Source organism: Mirounga leonina, unplaced genomic scaffold, assembly GCF_011800145.1.
Source record: "Mirounga leonina isolate KUSES-001 unplaced genomic scaffold, KU_Mleo_1.0 Mir_94, whole genome shotgun sequence".
Taxonomy (NCBI): Eukaryota; Metazoa; Chordata; class Mammalia; order Carnivora; family Phocidae; genus Mirounga; species Mirounga leonina.
In genome coordinates this window covers 47,950,136-47,977,397 of record NW_023270855.1, presented here as the reverse complement: position 1 = coordinate 47,977,397, position 27,262 = coordinate 47,950,136, and the positions used below count along the sequence as shown (strand labels likewise).

General features: G+C 48.7%; 1 protein-coding gene across 4 annotated transcripts; it reads right to left on the bottom strand.

The window, feature by feature from the left end:
- Positions 1-74: 74 nt before the first annotated feature.
- On the bottom strand, positions 75-27,262 carry AKAP8L (A-kinase anchoring protein 8 like). Of its 4 annotated transcripts, none has more exons than XM_034997914.1 (15): positions 27,149-27,262; positions 21,602-21,676; positions 16,281-16,313; positions 15,912-15,969; positions 15,729-15,809; positions 13,411-13,864; positions 13,212-13,308; positions 13,058-13,128; positions 12,632-12,695; positions 11,724-11,832; positions 10,134-10,275; positions 9,926-10,031; positions 9,561-9,691; positions 543-638; positions 75-466 (listed from the first exon to the last, which is right to left on the bottom strand). In XM_034997914.1, the coding sequence occupies exons 1-15, from the start codon at positions 27,159-27,161 to the stop codon at positions 152-154; spliced, it is 1,845 nt and encodes a 614-aa protein (XP_034853805.1). In that variant the 5' UTR covers positions 27,162-27,262; the 3' UTR covers positions 75-151. The 4 variants fall into 4 exon arrangements, 3 of the variants coding, with proteins under 3 accessions (XP_034853805.1, XP_034853804.1, XP_034853806.1); XR_004677871.1 differs by adding an exon at positions 9,781-9,830 and having other exon boundaries at positions 328-466; positions 15,729-15,969; positions 27,149-27,254; XM_034997913.1 differs by having other exon boundaries at positions 15,729-15,969; positions 27,149-27,254.

The window sequence follows — 27,262 nt, the reverse complement described above, 5'->3', positions numbered from 1 at the left end:
CTGGGTCCCGCGCGGAGGCGCATGCCGCTCCTTCCTACGCTTACCGTGCTGCATACCAACAAACTAACGAGAAATAAGTGGGATGGGAAGAGCTTTATTAGGCTCGGCTTCCAGATATGGCCACGCGGGTCCTGCCCGCCCGGAGCCCGGGTTACGGTGCGCCCCCGCCACCCTCCTCGTCGTCGTCGGCCTCCACATCGAGGCCCGGGATACCGCGGATCTGGCGCTGAAGCGCCCCACCCAGCAGGGGCACGGCCTCCTCCTCTTCCTCCTCCGGGGGCGGCGGTGGTGGTGGGGACGCGGCCCCGGGGGCCGGCTCCGGGGGCACTGGGGGCTGCGCCGGCGCGCCCTCTGCACCCTCCGCACCCCCTGCCGCGTCGACCAGCGCCCCCTCGTCCAGGGCGCCGCCCTCGGCCTCCTCCTGTTCCTTCTCCTCCTCGGGGCTATCGGTGAACGGGTTCTCACCCTGTGGGGAAGGAGGCGAACGCTGAAGGGAGGGAAGGACCCGCGGGGGCCGGCGGCCAGGGGCCGGCGCGCCTCACCTTCAGGTAGCGCTCCAGCTTCTTGCTGATGATTTTGTTGTTTAGGATGCTGCGGGCCACCATGAGCGAGGACTTCTTGGACTGCTCCATCATGAGCTGCAGGCAAGGCAGGTAGGGCTGGAGAGGCTGGTCTGGGCGCCAGAAAGCCCCCCTCCCCCACCCCACTAGATCTGCGGAGCCCTCCCAAACCCCCCTGCCCCGAGCTCAGCACAGCCAAGCACTCTAACCACGTGCTGAAAGTGTACAAGTGTACCTTGGGTGCAAGCGTAGGGCCACTCTACAAGCACGGAGCCAAGACCTGATCTGATCTTTGCTCGAATGCTCCATTCTTCCACACCATACGTACTGTGTGTAATTGATTAAAGACATACGTCTTTACAGCTGTACAGCAGAAATCTGATGTGCTTACATAAAAACTACAAACAGTGAACAAATTAGGAAACCTAAAAGCCAGAGGTGCAACCCATAACAAGAAGCCAACTGCCCATATGCAAGGAACTCTTTAGGATCAACAGGGAGGATATAAGAGCAGGAATACAAATGCCAAACAGTACATTTAAGTGATGTACCTCCTTTTAACCCATAGAATTCCCAGGATGAAGAATTATACCCCAAATGGCAAAAGTGAAGAGAGACCGTTCTACCCGGACGATGACAGGGTCAACTGTTTACTTACTTTCTGGGAAGCAGTCTGATAAAATGTATCAAAAGTAAAAGTGTCTCAAAAATTTGTCTCAGTAATTCTTTACAAGACTCTAGCCTAAGTTTAAGACTTGGAAACATTCATGCACATAGTTGAAGTAGTGAAAAACTGGAAAGCACCTAAAAGTTCTGTGAAGTAGTTAAATAAAACATTCAAAAGAACACCATGCAGATAGGGCTCATCTCGGGGGCTAAATCGGTTAGACGACTAACTTCAGTTCAAGTCATGATCTCACAGGGTCTGGTCCTAGGATCAAGCCCCATGTGGAGTTCTGCACTCAGCGGGGAGTCTCCCTCTCCCTCTGTCCCTCCCCACCTCTTGTGTGCCCTCTCTCTCTCAAGTAAATAAAATCTTATAAAAAAAATAGGGCTCATCTCCTCCTGTGTTCTGAGAAAGGTGTGTGATGGGCCAGTTTGCACAACATGCCAGAGCCTTTTTGTCTGGAAGGATTTACACGGAAATGCTAAGTGGTTTCCTCAATGGTTTAAGTACAGGCAAATCTCACTTTCATCATTATGAAGATAATGTATGTGTAAAGCCATAAGCTGAAAGAAGATGATAAAAGCCATTTTTGTTGGCATGGGGGAACCCACCCCCAGGAACCCTATGGCTGCACCCCAGCCAACTCTTTACATCATCCTCTCACTTGCTGTTTCTATTCCCTTTTCCCACATTCACCTTTCTTTCTTTACTCATTTTCTCTACTATTTGGGGAAAATATGGATAGCCCTCATGCATGATCAAAATCAAACAAGTTAAAGATGCACAATTAGGATGCTAGGTCAGACCATTTCCTCTGCACCTCCTTACTTGCCAACACATGATCCTCCTCCCTTGTAGGCATAGAGATGGACACACAACTCCCAAGGGAAGCCCACTTACATGGTTTCAAGATTTTTGCTACAAGAACCAAACACCACCAGAATAAACTTAAATACTTCCATGTTGGTGCTACCCAACAGGTTCCCTCAGTACTCTGCAAGAAAGTTGTGTTAAGTTATAGTAAGTTGGCTTCCTCCACCTGTATTAAAACAATGTACTTATCCTTTTGCCTCCTCAGCAGCATCAGGTGTTACTACTGTTGGATACTTTTGTGGTTGAAGGAAAGAAAAAAGAAGGATGAGGCCTCTTGTGGCATTTCCCGCCCATTAGTGAATGTGAGTGATCTAATACACACATGGGGCCACCTGCCCAGCATTCTAGGAGGTCATCTTCTCCACGACCTCTGGGTTTCCTGGCTTGCTCAGGAAGGCCTTCTGTAACCTTAAGGTAAACAATCTTCTAAATTTTGCTCTTTTATTTTTTACATTATTTCTGGAATTTAATATATGGTGGGAGGTTAGGGGTCCAGCTTTTTGTCCCAGAAATTAATGAGATAAATTGTTTCTCCATTAAATTGACATATGGGTCTATAATAATCCCTTCTCCACAAATCTGAAATCCAGAGGAAGAGTTTTCTCCTAAGCTCCATTGTATATGTATGTATATACGTATGTATATATTTATAAGATTTTATTTACTTATTGGTCAGAGAGAGAGCGAGCACAAGCAGAGGGAGAAGCAGGCTCCCTGCTGAGCACGGAGCCTGATGCAGGACTCGATCCCAGGACCTTGGGATCATAACCTGAGCCGAAGGCAGCCACTTAACCGACTGAGCCACCCATGCATCCCTCCATTGTGTTTTTATACCATCTTTATTTATCCCACTTACATAAGTCATTTGAGGCATTATTGATGGCTCAACTACAAGTCATTTTCCCAGGTCCCACTAGGGATGTTAGTGATCATTACCATGTAGCTGTTCTGAAATCCAAAAACTAATTTGAAAACATCTGGCCCTAGAGTTTCAGATAAGGAACCTGTACTGACTTTGACAATTACTAAGTTCCAAAACTTACTGGCATCTTTCATTAGACTCTATTCTGGTTCCACTGCTTTATTACTATGCCAATATCACTTTTTGTTTTTAATTGCAGTGGCTTTGAAAAAAGTTATATCTGCTAAACCAACTCCCTGAACTCAATTACCACCGTTTCTATAATTTTCTTGACTGTTGGGGCGCCTGGGTGGCTCAGTTGGTTAAGCATTTGCCTTTGGCTCAGGTCAAGATCCCAGGATCCTGGGATCGAGCCCCACATCGGGCTCCCTGCTCCGCGGGAAGCATGCTTCTCCCTCTCCCACTCCCCCTGCTTGTGTTCCCTCTCTCGCTGTGTCTCTCTCTGTCAAATAAATAAGTACAATCTTAAAAAAAATTTTTTTTTCTTGGCTGTTGTTAGACTTAATTCTACAACATAAACTTTAAAGCAATTTCATCCAGTCCCCCTCGCCAGAATATGACTGGAATCCCATGAACTGTCCACACTAATATGGGGCGATGTAGTGTTTGTTTTGTTCTGCTATTAAACCTCCTATGAAGAACACCATTATTCCTCTATTCATTGAATTCTTATTTCCTATCCTTGGCGTTTCTTCTTAAATCTATATTCTTAGTTATTTTATACACTTTGTGGTTACTGTGAGTAGATTTTTCCCCATTTTCATTTTTAACTGGGTATTACCAGAATGGAGAAAGGCTATTACTTTCTGGTATTATCTTGAATTCCACTCCTTTATTATATTCGGTTAATTCAAAGACCATTTTGTTGGAATCATTCAGCTTTTCTAAGAATATAATCACGTTATTTGCATATAAAGTTTTCATTTCCAGCATTTCATACTGATACTGTTGCTAATTTCTTACTGAACCATCCTTGTATTCCAGAAACAAACTTTACTTATAGTGTAGTACACAGTTGAATCACTACCAGATGGGTAATTACTAATATTATACTTACCACATTTATTCTTTAATAATAAACTAATCTACAGTTTCATTTTGGCATTATCCTTATCAGATTTTTGGAATTAGGTTTAAAAATCTTGCTAAAAACACATCAGAGGATAGACTTCCAGCATGACAACTTGAGAAGCTATGTGAACCTACTCCCTAGTGAAACTGATGAAGACTATAGAACAACACAACCCTTTAAAGTCAAAGGAAAAGGTCCTAAGGACATACAGCAAATGAAGAAACACTGAGTAATGAAAAGCTACCAGGCCCAGGTTTTACCAAGGGACAGGCCTTAAAACAGTGAGCTCCCAAATCTCTTTCCAAAGGAACTTATTTTATTCACAAGTGTGTAAGGAAGTTCAAGACAGAGGGCTCTCTCAAAACAGTGGAGGGTGTGGGGAAAAGCAACTAAAAGGAGACCGGTAGATTTGATACTAATATAAGCTAAACCATCAGCTGTCCCCGTTACCAGAGAGAACCAATAAAACAGCTAAGAAGAGCCTCCAGGGCTCAGAACTCTCAATGACCTCAAAAATAATCTGTATAAAAGAGCCTGGATTTATTTAATTGGATCAGATTGGAGAGCAATTTAATGCCTCAAGGCATTGCTGAAAACAACACAGCAATCAACCAACAATTTGTGTAGTTTATAATAGTTAAGTTTAGTCTGGGAAAGAAAAAAAGAGAACCCTGTCAGTCAAAAACCACTGTTACCCCAGGGTGGCTGTGCACTTGCCCATGGCTTCCTCCTCCAAGGCACCCTAGCAAAGGCTTCAGATTGTGGGGATGAGGGAGCCTTCAAAAAATAATTTGACTAGACAAATAAGTACAATAACTGAAATGAAAAATTCACTAGATGGGCTTAATGGTAGATTTGAACTGGCAGAAGAATTAGAGAATCTATAGATTGGTAGAGCTATGATCTAAAAAACAGAGAACAAAGGAAGAAAAATATTCTCAGACAACCTTGGGACACCAGTAGATGACCCAACACATGCATAATGGAAACACCGGAAGATGAGGAACAAGAAGCAGAAAAAAATATATGAAGAAAAAAATGCATGCAAACTTGATAAATCTGGTGAAAACCTTTAATCTAGACATCCAACAAGCTCAACAAACTCCAAGTAGAATAAATACAAAGAGATCCACAAGAAGAGTCATCATAATAAAAATGCTGAAAGCTGAAGACAAGGGAAAAATGTTGAAAGCAGCAAAAGAAAAATGAATTATCACTTAAAAGGGAATCCCAATAAGGTTAAAGGTTGGCTTCTCATGACAAACAATGCCAGAAAGCAGCAAAATAACGTATTTAAAATGTTCAAAGAAAAAAAGTGTCAACCAAGACTCCTATGCCCAGCAAAGCTATCTTTCAAAAATAAAAGTGAAATAAAGACATTCCACAATCAAGAACACCTGAGAGAGTCTGCTGCCATCAGACCTTGTAAGAAATACCAAAGGAAGTTCATCAGACTGAAAGCAAGTGACTCCAGACAGTAATGCAAATCCACGTGAAAGACCAATAAAAATAATTATAAAAGAAACTATAAACGTGTAATTCTTTGCTTGTCTTCTCAACTGACTGAAAAGAAGTTGTACAAAGCAATATATACACATACAGAGACACACAGACACACTTGTACTGTCTGGCCTATAACATATAGAAATACAACAAGTTTAACAATAATGGCACAAAGAAAGTGGGGGGACTAAAGCTGTATTGAACTAATAAGGAAGTGACTACAGATGCTAACTTAAATCCACAGGTAAAACTCAAATGAAGAGAACCAAAAGTGAGAAATAAGAAGGCTAATATAACAAAAACTAGAAATGTGTAATTGCTCTCATTTCTTCTGTAAGCTTCCTTAAAACACATAAAATTACATAAAGTAGTCATGATACTGTATTATACTATTGCCTTTGGGTTACTGGGATTATAACATACAGATAAAATACTACGTACAACAGTAATAACACAACAATCTTCTATGTAGAGAGAACTATATAGGAGTAACTCAATCCCACTGAAATTATATCTGAAAAAGATCCTGAGAAATTAATATGTATAAAGCCTAGAGAAACCACTCAGAAAATGATGCCCCCCCCCAAAGAATGTAGCACACACGAAAAATCATTAAGGAAATTAAAATGTTACACTAAAAAATTTAAAAAACCAAAAAACCAGTAAAGGGGGAATAGAACAAGAGATGTAAATCTGATAATCTCAGTAGTAACATTAAATGTGAATGGATTAAGCAATATAATCAAAAGATAGTCAAACTGGATTAAAAAAGAGATGGAATCAAAAGATCCAAATTAAAAGAGCTAAAACTTATAAAATTCTTATGAGAAATGCAAGGGTAAATCTTTGTGACCCTGGATTTAACAATGGATTCTTGGCCATGACACCCCAAGCACAAGCCAACAAAATAAGTAACTGGTCTTCGTCAAAATGAAACTTTTGTGCTACAGACATATCAAGGTGAGAAATCAACCCACAGATTGGGAGAAAATGTTTGTAAAGTGTAGGTCTGATAAAGGATTTGTATCTAGAATTTATAAAAAAACTCTTTTTTAAAAGATTTTATTTATTTATTTATTTATTTAAGAGAGAACAGAAGTGGGAGTGGGGGGGGAGGGGGAAGAGAAAGAGGGATAGGGAGAGAATCTCAAGCCGACTCGTGCGGAGCCCAACATGGGCGGGGCTTGATCTCATGACCCTGAAATCATGACCTGAGCTGAAACCAGACCAGGCGTCGGACATTTAACCAAGTGAGCCAGCCAGGCGCCCCTAGAATATATAAAAAACTCTTTAACTCAAGAAGACCATACAATTAATAAACACAGGATCTGAATAGATATTCTCCAACTTCCAAGGACATAGACAAATGGCCAACAAACCATTAAAAGATGCTCAACATCACTGTCATTAGGGAAACCCAAATAAAAAATAGGGGTGCCTGGGTGGCTCAGTTGGTTAAGCGTCTGCCTTCAGTTCGGGTCGTGATCCCAGAGTCCTGGAATCAAGCCCCACATCGGGTTTCCTGCTAGGTGGGAAGTCTGCTTCTCTCTCTCCCTCTGCCCCTCCCCACCACTCATTCTCTCTCTCAAATAAATAAGATCTTTTTTTCTTTTCTTTTAAGATTTTATTTATTTATTTGAGAGAGAGAGAATGAGAGAGAGAGCATGAGAGGGGGGAGGGTCAGAGGGAGAAGCAGACTCCCCGCCGAGCAGGGAGCCCGAAGTGGGACTCGATCCCGGGTCTCCAGGATCATGACCTGAGCCGAAGGCAGTCGCTTAACCAACTGAGCACCCAGGCGCCCCTAAATAAGATCTTTAAAAAATAAATAAATAAATAAACAGTGGATACCACTTCACACCCACTAGGAAGGTTAGAATCAGAAAGTCCTATAATCAGTGCTAGAGAGGTGTGGAGAAATCAGAACCCGCACACTACTGCTGATGGGAATATAAAATGGTGCAGCCACTCTGGAAAACATCCAGCTGTTCCTCAAGAAGTTAAACAGAGTTACTACTGGACCTAGACATTCCGCTTTTAGATATGCACCCAAGAGAAATAAAAACATATGCCCACACAAAAACTTGTACACAAATGTTCAAAGGCTTGTAATAGCATAATTCATAATAGCCAAAAGGTGAAAACAATCCAAATGCCCAAATTAATGAATTGATAGACCAAATGTGGTATATCTATGCAAGAGAATATGATTAGGCCATACAAAGGAATGAAGTTCTGACACATGCTACCTGGATACACCCTGAAAACATTATGTTGAGTGGAAGCAGCTGATCACAGAAGACCACATATTACATGACTCCATATACGTGAAATGCCCAGAATGAGCAAATATACAGAAACAGACAATAGGTTAGTGGTTGCTTAAGGCCAGGGAAACATGGCAGGGTGGTTAGGGAGTGATAGCTAAAAGGCACATGATAAATTTATCTTTTCTTTCTGAGGTGATAAAAATGTTCTATAGCTGATTGTGCTGATGGCTGCACAACTGTAATACACTAAAAGCCACTGCACTATAGAGCTTAAATGGGTGAATTGTATGCTATATGAATTATATCTCAATAAAGCTGTGACCAAAATAATAATTAGAAGCTTTCCATTCATTCCTACAGTCTGGAATCTCTAAAAATACAGTACTTAAATTATACTCAAATCTCTATAAATCAACAACCTCTGGTGCTAATTTCTAAGTATCTTCCGTCTTTCCTCACCCTTCTGTACCCCTTTATTAGCAGCTATGGCTTTTTCTTTTTTTTAAACTTCTAAGATCAATTTGAGTTTTTTTACTGGCTATCACTCATTTCACCTAGATTTCCCACATTTTAATATCATGCACTGCAGTCTGCTCTCTTCCAACAGCCTTATCAGATCCCAGTTCTAGAACCTGGTGTTGGCAAGATCCCCACAGGATCTCCTCCACCACCTACCCCCATCCTACTGTTGAGAATCAGTGCATCAAGAAAGACCAGAGATGAATTTGATGGCCGTGGAAAAAGGTTGAGAAATGCTATTTCCTATGCTCCCCTTGGCTGCCATCATCTGTACATAAATCCCCTCTGCCTCCTCCAGGGTGGTGGCAGTCAAGCCTCTCCTGGCCCAGACCTGGTCCTGGAACTCTCAAGCTCTCTCCCTGTTGCACAGCAGCGCCCCCCCCTCCCCCCGCCTCCCCCGCCGCCAGCCCCACCAGAGCTGACCTCTAACAGCCACCTTCAGCCCAGCAGGTCACCCCCTCAATCAGAAAACACCTCCTCTGGCTTGTGTGCTAGGCACTGATGATACAATGGAAAACAAGACTGAATTTGTTTACTTTCTTGCCAGACTCACCCCTTTCCCTGTACCATATCCCTACCCCGTTATCTTAGCAGCAGCTCTGTCTACCTAGTTACCCAAGCCAGAAGCCCGAGACATCCCAGACTCCTGTTCACTTCCTTAAACAGTCCTTCTGCCCAGCCTTTCTCATCACTCCCAAAGTGGAGGCACTCCGGTATCTTGGTACTGCAGCAGTTCCTCGTGTGCCCCTCACCGCCCCCCCGTCCGTCTCCCTCCACACCAGGTGCCACACCAACTCTAATCCTATTAGTGCCGGACTTAAAAACTGCTGCCTATAGGAGTGAGCCCAGCCCCTCAGCCCAGCCCTCATGAACCCCTCCTCCAGCAACACGCACAATGTACACTTCCTCTTGGGTTTCTGAATCTCTTCTGGCTTGTGGCCCCTATGCACACGGAGGTCCCCATATCCCATAGCCTTAAAGGTCCAGCTCTAATGGCAGAGTCCCCGTTCCCCTCCCCTCTCCCTGCAGCTGCACTGATTACACTGCCAGAAAAGTCTACATCTGCCTGCCCCGCCACATCTCCTGCAGTTCCTCACGGGCAAGCAGAGGTTATAACCCCAGGACCTCCCCGCAAGTCAACCCACAGGACGGCGGAAGGGCACTGGTGGCCACTCACCCTGCGGTTGCGGTTGTGATCCATGGTCTTGAGGTGCTTCTGGATGATCCCAAACTGCATGGGAATGAAGAGGTCACAGGCTGCACAGTGGGCTGCCTCTACCTTCTTCACAAAATGCTCCATGGCAATTTCTGCAGAGGGGAGAAGGAGGGTCACCACCGGCTCCAGGTGCCTGAGACAGACCCAGCAGTTTAGGGAAAACACCAGACCAGCTCCTCACCTCGCCCTGCCATTTCCACGTGGGCCTGAGGCTGTTCTCACTGACCCTCCCTGGGGGAACAGAGGGGTGTTGTGACCCCACTCTGAGAACCAGAGGAGGGCAGGCTGAGTCTCTGCCTGGCTGGAGTGGGATGGAACCTCCTCACCTTGGGTTAGATCCTGGTCTCTGTAGATCTGCTGAATCAGACCATCAAGGTCCTCCACGGTTTTCCGGAGTTCCTCTGTCTTCTTGGTCTTATTGGTGACATACTCCTGCCGAAGATACCAAGGAGACACCAAGGTTTGTGCGGGCTGCTCTATGTTCCAAGGGGTCTGAGAAGCTAAGAGCAGCCGTCCTGCTGCTCTAAGGCCCACCTGCAGAAAGTCGGCTGTCTGCTTGGGGAGCTTGGTGCCTACGTATTTAAAGTGCTCCTTGTGGAACTTGCTATCGAGGTGGCTGGCCATCTCCTCCTCGTAGAAGGTCCGGTATTTGCAGAGAGAACACACAAACTGGATCCTGCCACAGGAAAGAAACGAGGGGCTGAGGCCTCGAGGGTCCCAGGGAGCAGTGCTGCCGCCTCACCCAACCCAGCTGCGAGCCCTGAAACAGGCCTTGCTCACGGGCCTCTGAAGTGCGGTCCCAGCAGGGGGACAGGCTGGGACCAGTGGGGTCGGGAGTAGAAAGGGACAGAAAGTCTGCAGGCTGCAGTTACTGCAACGTGGGGGGGCAGGGGAGGAGCTCTTCCTTCCCAGACAGGAGGCTGAAACCCGAGGCAGCAGCTGCTGCAACAGGCAAGGAGTCGCTGGAAGGCTGCCGGTGGGCCTCTCTACCAAGGCTGGGCACGAGCGTGTGCACTTGGCCCAGCTGGGGACCGGAAGGAAGGATGCCCTGGCGTGAGCCAGGTGGCCCTGAGGTGCAGACTGGAGTACGCAGTCCCGAGGCAGGGCCCGAAAAGGTGCTGCATCTTCCTTCTGGGTCTGGGGGACTGAAAGGCCCAGCCCATCCTCTGCTCAGAATGCTTGGGGGTGGTGTCGGGAGGGATGGGAGGCAAGCAGGCCTGGGCTCCTGCTGCCTCATCTTCCTCTTCCAAGAAGAGACCAGTCTGAGCTGGAAGGAGGACGCCCGCCTGGCCTGCCAGAGGGCAGCCTGGAGTCACCTGAGCGAGGTGCTCTGTCTGGGCCTGGTGTCCACAGCAGAAGCCCGGGGTCTGGGGCCTGGGCTGGAGCAGGCCGCCGTGGCAAGGGGCGGAGGAGGCCAGCCGCCACCGAGGCCTCGGGGCGGGTCCCTACCTCTGCCGGACGTCCTTATCTGGGCCACGGGGTCAGCTTTGTCTGGAGAGCCCAGGGGCCGGGCGCCGGCGAGGCTGAGGAAGGTCCAGCAAGAGCAAGAGTCTGAGGCGGAGGAGGAGGCAAGCGCCAGTGCGGGAGCCCTGAGGGCAGACAGACCCGACCAAGGGGCGTGAAGGCCTCAGCCGCAGACAGGCCCGGCCTGACAGGGCCGGCGGGCAGGGCAGAGGGCAGGCCCGAGGCTGCCACAGCCCACAGGTGCTGCCATCTCTCCTGGGCACGACGGCGGCCTCTTGGCAGCTAGCTGGGGTGGCACAGGCGCCTTGGACCTCGAGTCTCTGATGAGCTGGCCCCCTCCCGCAGGGGCATCAGGCCCCCAGTGCACCTCGGGGCTCGTGCGCCGAGTGACCTAGCGCTGGAGCTTCTGGGCAACGGTGCCGAGCAGTGTCGGGTCTCAGGTCAAAGACGCTAGCGGTCGCCAGGCGGCCGCAGTGGGGCAGGGAACGAGTCAGGCCTTGGGAGCTGGGCCTGGCGGGAAGCAGGGTCCATGCACGGCCGAGCAGGTGGCAGCTCCCGAGGGAGGCCAGAGGGCGGCGAGGCGGCAGAGCTATGGCCCTGCTCTCCAGGCGGCAGCCCCAGAGTGAGGCAGAGGCAAAGGAGTGGAGGGAAGACGGTTACCTTTCCACCATGCGGTCTCGCTGCCGCTTTTTCTGCTTGTCCTGGCTCTTCTTGCCTGCCTGCAACTTGCGCTTGATCTGGCCACTATCATCCTGGGTGCTCAGGGCCCCTGTAGAAATAGAGGAGTACAGTCACTGGCTTGGTTCCACCAGGTCAGGGCAGGCCCTAGGGCCTCCGGCTGGATCACCCGCCTTCTACTCCAGACAATCCATTCTGAGAACAGCCGTTCGAACAAGGACTCCGGCCATGAGCAGGGCTGGGCACCCTGGGCTGGGCAGGGAACCATTTTGGGCCTAGGTCCCGAAGAGGGGAGGACACAGGCTGACCCCACCGCTCTCCAGAACACCCATACTCTGCAGAGGGCCACAGGGAGGCTGGAAGGCAAACAGAAGCTGTCTTGGTGGGGACACTGGCACAAGTTCAGAGGGGCCAGGCAGCGGGATGCAGGGAGGCCATGACTGAGGCCTAAGTGCAGCCCCCAGAGGTAAAGACCCGAAAGCTCACAGGGCTCAGCCCACCCCCCCACGGCGCACCGCGGCAACAGTGGGCTGAGGCTGGATTTGCTGTTAGGTACCTGCTGGCGCTCATCACTCAGGTAGGGGGACACGGACTCCCAACAGGGGCTGGAGAGGCGCTAAGGGAGAGGACACGCAAACCAGAGCCGTAAAAACTGCACCGAAGGTCCCAGCTCAGATACCAGCCACTGAGGACTTGGAACTGTGCACTACTGAAGGACCGAGGGCAGGGAGTATGCCTGTGGTTCCCCCCAACTCTTTTGCTTACTGCCCCCACCGGAAGGTAAAACCAATGCCGTCCACATTTCTGTCTCAACCCTGCCCTCGGCTGGATCCCTCCAACTGTGAGCGCCTGGAAGTCTCCGCGGCATCCAGGCCACTCAGAAGACTCACCCTTTTCTGCATCCTCTTTGCTTTCTTCTTTGCCTTCTTCTTTTCCCTCTTCGTCTTCTCCTTCCTAGGACACCATTTCAAAAACCCCATGTTAAAGCGTGTACAGTTGTTTATAATGGCTCTGAATGACAAGGCCCTGCTAAGTGCCAGGCACTAAGCCAAAAGCCTCACAACCCCGCAGCAGCCCTTGCACAGAGGGGCTCATTCTACCGTTTCCTGATAAAGAAGCCCGGCCTCCGGCTGGATGGCCTGCCTACAGCCTGTGCTCTCTCCACCAGACCTCCACCTCCCTTGTGCTGTTCACACGTGCATGATCAGGATGGCCTGTGGCCCCCGTGGAGAGCCCTGCTCTGAGGCACAGGGGCTCAGCCAGCCCACTCTTCACAGGCCCCACCTGCTGACAATGCACAGAGCCCAGCCACTTACTGCTCTGGAGCCCTTCTCCACAGCCTCGGTGCCTTCAGTGCCCTCTGCGGCCTCCCCCTCAGTGCCCTCATCTGAAAAGTATGAAGAGACAAACTCAGCCCAGGAGCCCCACAGGGTGGGGGGGCAGGGAGCAGCAGGCCAGTGCCCAGCTCACCATTGTCTGAATCACTGTTGTCTGAGCAGTCTGTCCGGGTGGCTTTGCTGTCTGGCTCATCGGGACTGCCACACTGCTTTCTCTTCTTCTTCTTGGTCTGGGTTGGAAAGAGGGAGCTGGGTCAGGGCAGGTGGCTCCATGCTCCTCGCTCCTTGCTCCACCCAGTCAGGGGCCAGGAGGGATAGCCTCCTCCACTCACCCGGAAGTCGGCCGTGGTCCAGGTCTTCCAGGTCCGCCTCATCTGCTTCATGCCATTGCCAAACCCGAAGCCAAAGCGGGAGCCACCTGGGAAGGCGCCCCCGCCACGCATGCCCTGGAACATGCTGTACTCGGGGATGATGTTCTGGGAGAAGAGGGAGGGCAGCCGGGAGGCACCAGGCATGCACTGGCCCCGGGCCCCCATGGGGTCTTCCCACATGCGCCCATAGCCCGAGGCCATCGGCCGGCCACTCCTGGAGTCCCGGGCCCAGCCCTGAGCCCGTGGGCCAAAGGTGTCGCCGCCACGCATGCGGAACTGGTCGCGGTAGGCATCGTATTGGCCCTCGTAGGCCATTTCCATCTCGGGGTCAAGTTCGCCATAGTCGTAGCCTGACCGGTATAGGTCGCGCTCGCTCAGAATGGCCCTCGAGTCACAGGCCTCATAGGAATCATATCTGCAGAAGCAGGTGGCAAGCATCAGGGATGCCCTCAGGTCCCATTACCCTTGGGTGGAGCCTACTGTTCCTGCCTTTCCCCAAAGCTCCTTGTCCTGGGGACAGGAAGTCCTACTCTAGCACCTCCGCCACCCTGTCAGAGAGGCTCAACGTTCAGGAATGCCAATAAAAAGGCCTCTCAGGAGCCTCTGCACCAGCTAGGGGACCCAAAGAAAAACTGACAACGGGATGGAGTAGGTCTCAGATAGGGGCAGAGACACCCTGCAGCCCTTAGCCCTTTGGAAGCATGTACATATTTGTGGTAGCCACAATGCCCAAGGCTATTCCTAGGGGGCAGAACCAAGCACCCCGGCGTCCTGTGGTATGCGGCAGTCAGGCACACAAATACTTGTCCAAAAGGACTGATGATGCCCATGGGAAACACTGTGCTGGTCTCATCCCTTTTGGCTGAGGGAACTTCCAATCCTCCAAAGGCCCTCACCATCCAAAAGGAGAAGGGAGACAAAGTGGAGAGTGTTTCCCGGGAAAGTCACTGTGATTCTGCCAAGGGACTAGAAAATAAGCTCTATCACATCAACCTTGTGGGATCAAACCCTCCACAGCAACTGGGAAAGCAGGCCAAACCTCCCTCCTGGGAGAAAGAGAGTGCCACAGAAAGCTCTTCTAACAGTGGGTGCAGCCCACATACCCCAGTCCCTAACCCCACACATCTCACAGGCACAGAGGCCCCTCCGGCAAACCTGGGCAGCCAAGAAGTGCCAGCAGCTGTGGCAGAAGCAGCCAGCACTACCCAGTTGTCAGCCCTCCCTCACCCCTGCTCCCCAGTTCTAGGCTGTAACAAGAAAGTCCACAGGCAGCTGGCACCAGCAGCGACAGGGTCCACACAGCCACTGAGCCAAAAGCCAAGCCCCTTCTGCCTTAAGCAGCCTCAGCTCCAAGCACAGTGGCTGCCAAGCACGAGGGCATGGGGTATGTCTGGGGATCCCCCCCACCCTTTTTGCTTGCTACAGAGCCAATGCGTGCAAGTCCCTTTGGCAGCCTCTGCCCCCAGTGGCCCTGGGGCCTCACCCGAACCCACCAGTGCCTGGCTCGACCCCTCCTTACTCTCCTCCCATCTGTCAGCTGGAGCCATTAGGATGCTCCACGCCAACATGTGTCCTCCTCACTGAAGCCTCTCACTAGGGTACAAGGACCTCTGAGCCAGCACCAGTTTAGAAAGTGAGAGACAAACACAGCATGATGCTGCGGAATAGGGCACATCTAGGAGGCAGGCCCAGTGCCACCACCTACTCCTGGGTGCCTTCAGGCAAGGAGTGTGACCTCTTGTGTTTCAAGAATGAGGATGACAACAATTCCTTACAAAGGCACTTTTGAGGCCCAATAGGCACACCTTTGTCAGGCTCAGAAGAGTGGCCTGGAAGTATCCACATCTGCTCTGTCTCTTATGTGGGGACAGCCCAGCTCACTGTGGTCAGCCCCAAAGGCTCACCGCCCTGCTTCATGCCCAGCCCAATCTGTCCTGCCCTGACACCATGTGGGATACAAAGTCTCATGAGAACTCCAAATGGCTGTCTCCAGATGGAGGGGCCACTTCACACTCCGGTCCTGAGTGAAGCTGGCCCAGTTGGGGCTCGTTCCTCCCCCTACAAGCTGGGGGAGAGACTGGCCACCAGGCAATTGCAAAGGGCAGGGAGGGGGCCCGGGCCGGAGAAGGGAAGCACAGCAGACCCTGAGCAGTCTCTGGGAGCCCCAGCAGTAAAGCAAGGAGACAGGAAGGCAACACAGGAGGCGGGTCAGAGAGGGAGGTGCAGGCAGGCAGCAGGCGCCCCGGCAGAGCCACAGCCCTGGGCAGACAGCTACTCACCTTTCTCCGCCTGAGCCGTACACGCCTCCTTGTATCATGTCTGTCTCCAAGTGTGGCACCAGATCTAAGCGCTGGTTAATTCTGGACAAAACGGAATCGGCACTGGCGCTACCCGCAGCACTAGGGTTTGCATTTGTGTCAGAGTTAGGCATTTCCCAAGAGTTTGAAGTGGCCATACCATACCCATAGTTGGTGGTGTTATCCTGGCCATAGCCGTAGCCATAGCCATAGTTCTCGTAGCCTGCAAGGAGGAAGACAGAGACGGACAGACAGAGATGGCAGGGATAGGGAGAGGATAGGCAGACAGAGACAGACAGAGAGACAAGGACATCTTCTGTCACAGAGACAAGCTGGGGACCCTAGCCACCCGAGGCTGGGTGGGTTTGGCCATTCCGCTGGGTGGGTCCCAGCCCAGGACCTCCTGTGAAAGAGTAGTTGGCCCCGGGGCCTCCAAAGGCACCTCCCAACACACTCTGGGCAAGCTGGGCAGTGTCAGAAACACACAGCCAGTTCAATCCCAAGAGAGAGGAGAGCAATCATGGGAATACTTGCCTCTGTTTGTCCCAGAGTTCCAAGTTCCATAGCCTACAAAAAGGAAAAGCACAATTACACCTACAATTGACTATAACAACAAAAGCTTAATTCAGGCACAAAGATGATGATTCCCAGTATCTGACTGGTGACAGAAGAATGAACCTCCCCTGAGAAGCCTTGAGCTTAAGAGCACTCCATAAACAAGCCAGGTCACCCTGTGCCCTGGTGTCTGAACTTCTGTGGCTCTGACCGTCTGCTACTTCCAGGGCCCCCCTTTGCCAACACCGCCAGCTGAGGAATCTGGCTCTCATACTCCTCCCTTGAGAAGCCAGAATTAGATTACCCCCACTTCCTGCTAAGCACCAGTCAGAGGAAGAGGAGAATGGTTTCTGGTGCCTCACACAGACTACGCTGTACAAGAAGTTCAGCACAGAGCCCACATCCACCATGAAAATCATGTCATTCAAATCACCCCAAAAAAGCCATATGGAACAGAGAAACAGACTATCCTAGTCCCCCAAGTATATCCCTTAACAGGGAGGGCCACCAAGCCCTTGAATCTCGAGTGTGCTCTGCTGAAACACGTTAGCAGAGGTAAGGACAAGACAATTCCCAGCTTGAGGAATGCTATTGAGAAAATAATCTGGATTATAAACTAAATATGCTCTGGATTTTATCACAGCACACAAGAAAAATTCATCCCTTCAGAAACATAAAGCCAGTGAGAACTGACGAAGTGCAAAGCCAAGTGGGAATTCCAAGTCAAGCAAACATGGTTCCTGCCCAAGGGAGTCCACCAGAACTTTTCCAGTGTCCTGGAGTCCCAGGATCGAGTCTCCTACTCCCTATTATCTCTACCCTGCAGACAGACAAGACATGCTCATCCCAGGGCAGGGACCAAAGCTCTGAGATGGCAGCGTGAGGAATGACAGAGTCCAGTCACAGGAGAGCAAGAGTGTATAAACTTGAAAAGAGGGACAGGGGCAGGCTGAGGTAGGTCCTACAGTTGGGTTCCTCCTTAATCCAGTGCATAAACAGAATGGGGAGGTGTCAGAAACCAGCAAAGAACCCCAGATGACCGTGATGTTTAATGCACCTTGGGCTCCAGAGAGCTCACAAAGCAAAAATCCTCTTGGTTGGGGAAGTCAAAGCAGAGGCTTCTCATTCATTCCTTTATTTAACAACTATCGTCATGAGTACACAGAGCAGTGGCTGGCAGTGCTGGGCAGCCCAGAGCACTGTCTGTTAAAGGAGACTCTTTTTTTTTTTTTTAAAGATTTTATTTATCTGACAGAGACACAGCAAGAGAGGGAACACAAGCAGGGGGAGCGGGAGAGGGAGGAGCAGGCTTCCTGCTGAGCAGGGAGCCCAATGTGGGGCTTGATCCCAGGGCCCTGGAATCATGACCTGAGCCGAAGGCAGACGCTTAACGACTGAGCCACCCGGGTGCCCCTAAAGGAGACACTTCTAACTAGAAAGCAGCAAGGAAGGGACGGCCGGCAGCAGGAAATCACATACAAGACGAGTGGCAAAAGAGGAGTTCTGACAGGCAAAAAGAGAGGCTGCCAGAGGCAACCAAGGAATCATACACACTTAGCCCCAGCAACTAACAAGAACCTGGTCACATGGTGTTTGCACCAGGAACAGTGGACACTGGCTATTCAAAAGGAGACAGGACTGGGAAGCAAAGGCAGACCCACTGGGACTCTGCTTATGAGGCCTGTGTATGGTCCTCCAGGGCTTTAGCTGCTAAAAATCTGCCAGAACAGAGCAAGGAAGTACAAGGAAAGGAAGCAGGAATGGATGCTAAACTGTAAACACAAGGACAGACAAGTGGACAGGTAGGTGATGGCCCTGTGACAGACAGGACTCAGAAAGCACTCTCCATGTGCTAGTTGCTATGCCCAGAGCAAATCAGACTCCCTGAAGGAGGCTTCTCAGCCAGGTCCCTTCGAAGGGGAAACCTTTATATATATTATGAGGCCTAGGGAGTCCCCAAGACCTGCCCCTTCCAAAAGAACATCAGAGCTCACTTCCACCTCCAGAGGAGGATGAGACCAGTGTTGACATAGGAAATTTTAGGGACATAATTTTTTTTACGATTTTATTTATTTATTTGACACAGAGAGAGAGAGAGAGAACAAGCAGGGGTAGTGGGAGAGGCAGAAGCAGCCTCCCTGCTGAGCAGGAAGCCCGATGCAGGGCTTGATCCCAGTACCCCGGGATCATGACCTGAGCCAAAGGCAGACACTTAACCAACTAAGCCACCCAGGCACCCTGGGATGTTAATTTTTTTTAGCAAGAGAAAAACAAACAGAAGAAAAGTAGATGTTCACAGTAAGCAACACTTATAGAACAAAAATATAAAACAATGTAGGGGCGCCTGGGTGGCTCAGTTGGTTAAGCAACTGCCTTCGGCTCAGGTCATGATCCTGGAGTCCCGGGATCGAGTCCCGCATCGGGCTCCCAGCTCGGCAGGGAGTCTGCTTCTCCCTCTGATCCTCCCCCTCTCATGCTCTCTGTCTCCCATTCTCTCTCTCAGATAAATAAATAAAAAAATCTTTAAAAAAAAATATATAAAACAATGTAAATGTTCAACTTCAAGGAAGTTATAGCCTACCTTCTTTCTCAGTGACATACCTCATACAGGCATCAAAAAAGAATCCATTAAGCCTTATGTAGTACAAGGAAATGCTTCTAACAGTAAGCAAATCAAGCAGGATACACAATTCTATCCACCTATAAATTATTCAACTACTTAGAACAGGAATGCTGACGAAAGTATTAAAATGGTGGGATTGCAGTTGACTATTTTCCAAAATGTAATTAATTAATTAATTAATTTATTTATTTTTAAAAGATTTTATTTATTTGATAGAGAGAGACACAGCAAGAGAGGGAACACAAGCAGGGGGAGTGGGAGAGGGAGAAGCAGGCTTCCCGCGGAGCAGGGAGCCCGATGTGGGGCTCGATCCCAGGACCCTGGGATCATGACCTGAGCCGAAGGCAGATGCTTAATGACTGAGCCACCCAGGCGCCCCCAAAATGTAATTTAAATATTGTTATACTGCTCTTGCAATTTAAGCCAGAAGAAAATATAAAACCATTTTTATTCTTTCACACAATTGCCTACATAAAAAAACCTATACGAATTACAAAAATAAGTGAGCTTAGCAAGGTTTATTAGAAGGTCGATATATAAAAATCAACCCAATTTCTCCAAATTAGCAATGAACAACTGGAAACTAAAGTTTTTAAAAATACCATTTACCTTGGCACTAAAAATATGAAATACTAAGGTACAGATATAACAAACTATGTGCAGGATCTGTGTTTTGAAAACTACAAAACACTAATGAAAGAAATCAAAGATCTAAATAAATCAAATGACATTGTATTCATGGACTGGCACACTTAATGTCGTTAGCATGTTAATTCTCCCAAACGAATCTATAGATTCAAGGCCATTGGACTCAAAATCTCAGCAGGAATTCTTACAGAAATTGGCAAACTGATTCTAAAATTTATATGCAAAAAGAAAAGAACTAAAATATCCAAGTCAATTCTGGAAAAAGAATAAAACTGGAGGACTTGAATTAACTGATTTCATGACTCATTATGTAGTAATCAAGACGGACTGGTACTGGAGGAAATTCAGATACACAGATGACCAAAACAGAATTTGAGTCCAGAAACAGACCCACACATATAGGTTCAATTGATTTTCAACGAAGTTAAAAAAGAATCTTGACCTACACTGTATACCTTGTAGAAATACTAACTAAAAATAGATCACAGAACAGATGGAAAACATAAAACTAGGAAGCACCTAAAAGAAAACTCAGAAGACAATCTTGGTGACCTTGGGTTAGGCAAAAATTTCCTTCCTTCTTTCTTTTTTCATAAAGATTTTATTTATTTACCTGAGAGAGAAAGAGAGAGAGAGAGAGAGAGTGAGCAAGCACACACAAGCAGGGGGAGCGGCAAAGGGAGAGGGAAAAGCAGGCTCTCCGCCGAGCAGGGGGTCTGACATGGGGGCTCAATCCCAGGACCCTGGGATCTTGCCAGGAGCCAAAGGCAGACGCTTAACCTACTGAGCCACCCAGGCACCCCTAAGCAAAAATTTCTTAGATGCGACCCCCAAATCACCATATATTAAAGAGAAGACTGATAAATAGGACTTCATTGGCAGTATCGTAGCCAATGAAGTTTATCCAAGGCCCAATTATTGCTGATTGAAAGACACTACTGACAAGAGACTAGACAAGCCACAGACTGGGAGAAAAGATTTGCAAACGGTGCATCTGTTAAAATGCTTGTACCGATACTATGTAAACCAGAGGGAAAAGAATTCAAAAAAGCTGTGCAATCTGGGACAGTTTGATTAAAAGGGGTGAGGCAGATAGGGCAAGATAGGGAAGCCATACACACCAAGTTTCTCCTCATTTAGGAAACACCTGATACCTCCTTACTCAATTTCAAAACATTTTAAGTCTCCTTCTCCCCCTGGGACTGGCTGCTAATACTTCAGGGAGTTTATGTCCATGTATTCAGTGACTTTTGAGGCAGTGTCACAATGTAGGTTCAGTCTCTCCCCAGATCCTAGTAGTACAACAAGCTACCCACCTCAGCAAGCAAAGCATTATCTTTATTAATTCCAAAGAGGGCTCCTTCTCAGACATCTATGGTCACAGACCACAGGAAGTCCAGCATTTATTGGCAGTTAGGGGTTGCCAGAGCATACCAAGAGAACATCTACGGATTCTGTCGAGTGGCTATTTCTGAATTAGAAATTTAGTATGTCTGATCATGACTGAGAAATTGATTGGACATTTTCCTTCAACCCTGTGTGAGAAGCCTGCTGGCTTGAGATGGTCTGACTGTCTCTAAAACCCCTGCTAGATTCAGACAGGCAGCTTCTCTTTCATACAGGTCCCACACACTACCCTGAAGCTAAACTGATGGCTAGGTTTCTGATCAGACCAATCCTTTGGACTTTGATTGGCTACTCTCCTTCCCAGGCCCTCAAGGGGATTTTGTGAAGCCAGACCTTTGTCACAGACCATATGCACTTCTAACAACATGTTACAGGGTCAAAGGAACCAATCATTTACAGCTCCAAGAACTCCAGCTTACTCCGTAAGCAGGCATCTTTCCCATTACTGCCTCCAAGGGAAGCACTAGCTATTCTAACAGCCCACCACACTGTTTTACACAAGACTGCGTTTGGACAAGCAAGACAGTGAGAGCAGAATCAACGGCAACTGAGAAGACACGAGGCTGCTCTGCCACTAGAAGGCAGAGCACTCACCCTCTGGTTCCCAGGGGCCCACACTTACCATAATCACAGGTGGGCTGAGCGCTTGTGTCTGAGTATGTCGACTGCAAAGTGGTTTCAGATCCCTGGACAAAGCCTAAATACATGCACAGTGTGGTTAATTTCCCAAAACAAGCCACATGGAGATAACCTAAGACTACCCTTCAGTGTAGCCTGGCTGGCAGGCCGCCGCCCGCCCCCACAGTGGAAAGCCTCCAAACACTCTAGCTTCTCAACACTTTAATTATACCTCCAGAACATATTAGCTAATGAAAAGGCAGGCTATATTTAACTTGCTACACCAGAAGAACTGGATAAAAATGTTCAAACTTTTTAAACCAGTATTCAGTTTCGATAAATGAGTGCCCAAATTATTCAGTTAAATGAGGAAAATACTTATTTATCAAATGACCAAAAGGTGAGCTGCCTCCAATTCAAACAAGGATGGGGGTTGGTTCTGAACAATGTTAAGGCAAATATTACCCCTTCCCTTCCCCCAGATCTGAAACCAAAACTGCTCTGTATTTTTTAGTTTTCCCATTAAAAAATGTGTATAAAATGCAATTACTTGGGGTGAGCATGTTTTTACCGAACAATGTTATGCAGAGTATGCATATTATTTCCTACTTTCTCAACTTTTTTTTTTTTAAGATTTTATTTATATGCCAGAGTGTGTGTGTACAAGCAAGGGGAGCATCAGAGGGAGAGGGAGAAGCAGGCTCCCTGCTGAGCAAGGAGCCGGACTCGGGGCTCCACCCCAGGACCTGAGGATTATGACCTGAGCCAAAGGCAGACACTCAACCGACTACTGAGCCACCCAGGTGTCCCCCAAACTATTTCTTGACTTAAGATGAATTAGTACTAAATAAGGAAAACTTGAACCTTTATCAGAAACTATTGCTCTTAAATGATGAATCCTGACACTATCTTTAAAATTACATTTACAAACATTATTTTTAAAAGATTTACCCTTAGCACTGGAACTACGATGGCTACCATAAGAGGCAATATTTGCCTATTCTCATCAGAGCCAATTCATGACCTAAAAATTAAAGCTAGTACCTTTAATAGCCCCCCCCCTTTTTTTCTTTTTTACAACGAAAGCATACACCAAGTGCCTCCCCTGGGGTAGGCAGTTACATGTTGACAGTCTCTCTAGCTCATCTTTTAGGACCATAGCAACAAAGATGACCACAACAAAAGCCAACACTGAACAAGTGTTTCCCCTGCAGGGTGCTAAGAGCCTTATCTGCATTATTTTATTTCATCCTCATCACAGCCAACAAAGGGAACAGGGCCAAGATCCCTTACCCTGCAGTTCCCAAGTCCAAAAAGTCTGAAAACCAAGTGTTCTCCTCATATGTGGTGCCAACAGTCATTGTGGGACAAAACTGACCTGTGAGGACAATTACAATTTTTCTTTACCCAACCTAGTATAGAAAAAATGCATTTAATTACAGGGTGCTGCCCCAGACCCCAGTGGGGGTGTTGTGGAATGTCCTTCTCTCAAGCTAGAATTCCAAAATATACCCAGCTCCAAGGGTTTCAAGTAAAGATCAGTGGACCCACACTTTATCTTTACTTCCCAGAGAAGGGAATTGAGACTTGGTGCTGGGGAAGGAGAAAGGCAAAAGTAACCACGCTAACCTTTTTTTACCTTCCCTAATTAAAGAGGGTAAGTTACAATGGATTCCCTCCAGGGACCAAGGACCTTCCCAAGATGCCTACATCCTAAACAATGTCCACAAGAAATACTGAAAGCATGTTTTGGATGGTTCATTTGTGGGGAAGCCCCACAGTGTAAAAATTAATACCCTACACCTACCTTCTCCACTGTTTGCTTAACTAGCTTCCGGAAACCTGTCTGTTCAGCAATACAGCCACCAGCAAAATGGTTCCAGACTTCAGGTAACATGGTTTAAACATACTGCAGCTGCAGCTGGAACCACCACACCCTGACAGGAATACTAACTGGAACATAGTATGAAAGCTGCAGAGCAAAGAATCTATGTCTATTCAAGGGAGAGGGGCCCTCCTTCTTCCCTGGGAAAAAGGAAACATAATCCCCCAAACCTTCAGAGGTCAATGGCAACCTCTGCTCTAGTTCTGTCCTCCCCATGTTAACATCTTTTTGCACAGTACTGTCTCCAGAGCGGGATCTTCTTTAGCAAGTTATGCTTCAATTATGAATAAATTCTTATCTGGCTTGTAAATCCTTCTCTTCTTGGTTTGATTTACCACCCTGAACAGCTCTGGGTGAAAAAATAAGTGTTTGGCCCTAGAAAGCTAAGGGGCAGACCATGGATTTATGATAATTACACACCATAATCCCTCCCTCCCTCTTGGTTAGACTGTGACACCTTTTTCACTCAAAAATACACAAAGCTGGGGTGCTGGGTGGCTCAGTTGTTAAGCGTCTGCCTTCGGCTCGGGTCATGATCCCAGGGTCCTGGGATGGAGCCTCGCATCGGACTCCCTGCTCAATGGGAAGCCTGCTTCTCCCTCTCCCTCTCCCACTCCCACTCCCCCTGCTTGTGTTCCCTCTCTCGCTGTCTCTCTCTGTCAAATAAATAAATAAAATCTTTTCAAAAAAATACACAAAGCTTCTCAATTTTATTCCTTTCCTTCTTTTTTTGAAAGGGGATTCTTTGAAGAAATGACAGAAAGTGATAAAAACTAGAGGACAACTGGAATGAGGTTAGATTGACTCCAACCTCTACCATCTGGTGGTAACCAGCCTCCAAGATGGCCTCTACTGATTATTGCTTCCTAAAATTGCTGTCCCTTCCCAAACTAATACAGGTAGCCAGTGTAACCAGTAAGATTGCAGAAATGACTGAGTAGGACTTTCAAGGCTTCTGCCTTGCTCTCTTTTAGATCATGCACTCTGGGGGGAACCAGCCACCATGTTGTAAGGACCCTCAAACAGGCCTGTGGAGAGGCCCACATGGTGAGGAACCAACAGCTAGCATCAACTCGCCAGCCATGTGAGTTTGAGTCATCCTGGAGGTGGATCCTTTAGCCCCGATCAAGCCTTCAGATGACTATAGTCCCAAGTGACAACCAAAATGTAGAGAGATCCCAAGCCAGAACCATTCAGCTAAACCCCTTACACACTCCCAACACAAACTGTGTGAAATCAATGTTCTTTTATTCTTATTTTTTAAGATTTTATTTATTTGACAGAGAGAGACACAGCGAGAGAGAGGGAACACAAGCAGGGGGAGTGGGAGAGGGAGAAGCAGGCTTCCTGCTGAGCAGGGAGCCCAATGCAGGGCTCGATCCCAGGATCCTGGCATCATGACCTGAGCTGAAGGCAGACGCTTAACGACTGAGCCACCCAGGCACCCCCAAATCAATGTTCTTATAAAAGGTTTGGTAGTGTTTGAAGGCCTGATTTTAGATTTTTCTGTCCTATTTTCCCATTGCTCCCATCCTTCCCCTCAGTGCCAGAGAGGGGAAGTACACATAAAGTAACTAGGTTCAAAAACTGGACAAGTTATCAAAAAGATAAATTATTTTAATCACCTCCTATGCTTGATAAAATAATGGTAACATTTGCTTCAAGGCCTCCAGAACTCCTTCTTAAAGGCAAAGAAATTGTTTGAAATGTGACTTAAAATGTTTTTTTTACTTTAGTGGTCTGCTTCTTAAAAGGGAAAGACTCACATTATAAAGCTGCTATGGTTTTTAGTTGATCAAGATCAAGGAAAAAATAATCATTATCTCATTACCTTGGTTCCCTCAGTGAGCCAAGAATTAAAGCCTACAAGATCTGGAGTTGAAATTCAGACCTGGCCATTAGTGACCTCTCTAACTCTAGTCTCCTTGTCTATAAATCTAAATGCTCCATTATTAAGCTACTTCACAGCACCCAACCATTCATCTTCTGTTTTTTTTTTTTAGCAGTCCTGTCTCTAAAAACCAACAAACCGTCTTCGAGTTCTTGGTCAGACTTGGTGAAAAGGATTACGTCTCAATTCCAGAGATGGCAGCAACAACCCTACTGACTTTTCTCCTGAACCAGGAAAGCCACACCAAAGGCTGGGGCAAGGCTGTCCAACCTTGGAACTACTGATATTCCCGGCTGGATAATTTATTGTGGTGGGGGCCGCCCTGGGCATTATAGGATGTTTAGCAGCATTCCTGGCTTCTATCCACTGAATGATGGTAACAACTCCACTCCCAGATATGACAACCAGAAACACTGCAAACAATGCCAAATGTACTGGGGGGTGGGGGCAGGAGGGCAGAATCACCCCGGGTTGAGAACCACTGGGCCAAGGGGTGGTTGCTTGAAAAACCAGGGTTCTTGCGAAGCTCCTCACCTGGGGGCCAGAGGAGGGACCCCTGGCACTACTTCTTTGCTGAGTCTAACATAAAACAGCCTACGGAACAGCACCAGAGGAGGATCCAGTATCATTGTCAGTCCCGAACATTCCAAGGAGAATGCAGGTTACCCAGCAACCGTACTTGCTCGGGCCTAATACCCCCGTCAAAGGGGAGGCCTAGTCTACGGCTCCCGGCTGAGAAGCTTCATGTGTTACTGCCAAGGCAAACCCAGGCGGCCTTTCAGATTCCTCCCGGGATAAATCACAACCGTCCAAGCATAGCCCAGGGCCCCCTCTCCGATCTCATCATCCACCCTTCCCTCTTTGCTCAAATCCCACTGGCCTCGCTAGCTGATCTCCTAACAAGCCAGGCGGCTTCTGCTCCTGGCTCTTCATGCCAACGGCACCGCGGGCCAGACATCCTTAACTCCCTCACTCCGTTCAGGTCTCTGCTCAAACGTCACCTCTTTACGTTGACCCCAATCCCCCCCACCCCACCCCACCCCACCCCCGCAAACGAGCAAGCCCCTCGGCTGACTGAGCGCGGAGGATATCCTACATTCATTGGTTTTCCTGTTAAGGTCCGCCCATAAGCTGCTTGAGGATTTCCTGTCAATTTCCCAGGGCCTGTTCAGCACCTGATGCTTTGACTCTGACAGATGGTGAATGAATTAATGGAAAAGCCGGCCATTCCTCTCAAGGCTCAGGCTCAGCCCCAGCCCCCTGGGCCCAAGGTTCCCTCGCTCATCCCCTGGGGCCTGGCGCCTCTCCCAGCCTGCGGCAGGCAAAGGGGCTGGGGGGTGCGTAGCTGCGGCATTTTGCAGGGAAACGGCGCGGGGTAGGCTGCGGCAATGGCGACGGCAGCCCAGCCCGCTGCCCGATCGGAAGGGTTAAGGCCTGAGGAAGGGCGACCGGAGGTCCGTAGATCCGAGGAGACCGGACCTAGGCCGGAGGTGAGGGGCTCAGAGAACGCAGACGCTCAAGCCGGGGCCCTCGGATAGGCGACAAAGGCCAAGACCTTGGGCGGCCGGGAGCCGGACGCGAGGCCCGGAGCACAAAGAACTGAGGCGCCAAGGCGTGAGCGGGGCGAACCTGAGGCGACGGACCCGCGGCGCCATTTTGTGACCGCAGAGAGGGCAGCGTCCCGGCCCCTGGGGAGGTGCGGGCGAGCACGGTGCGGCTCTGGCACGTCCCTGTCCCTCCCCACCCGAAGCCCGACCCCAACCCTGCGGGCCCACCTGTATAGCTCATGGCAGCAGCGAACACTGCACCCGAGGACTCAGGCAGCTGTCCCACACGTCCGACGCCGGGATAGCGGCGACAATCCCGAGTCCCTTCTAAGACGACCGAGC

Excerpts from the sequence above, each read along its gene's own strand:
- AKAP8L (XM_034997913.1), bottom strand. Across the intron at positions 16,314-21,601 it reads TCAGCCCACCTGTGATTATG|GCTATGGAACTTGGAACTCT; the intron begins GTAAGTGTGGGC and ends TCCTTTTTGTAG. Across the intron at positions 12,696-13,057 it reads TGGAGAAGGGCTCCAGAGCA|GAAGGAGAAGACGAAGAGGG; the intron begins GTAAGTGGCTGG and ends ATGGTGTCCTAG.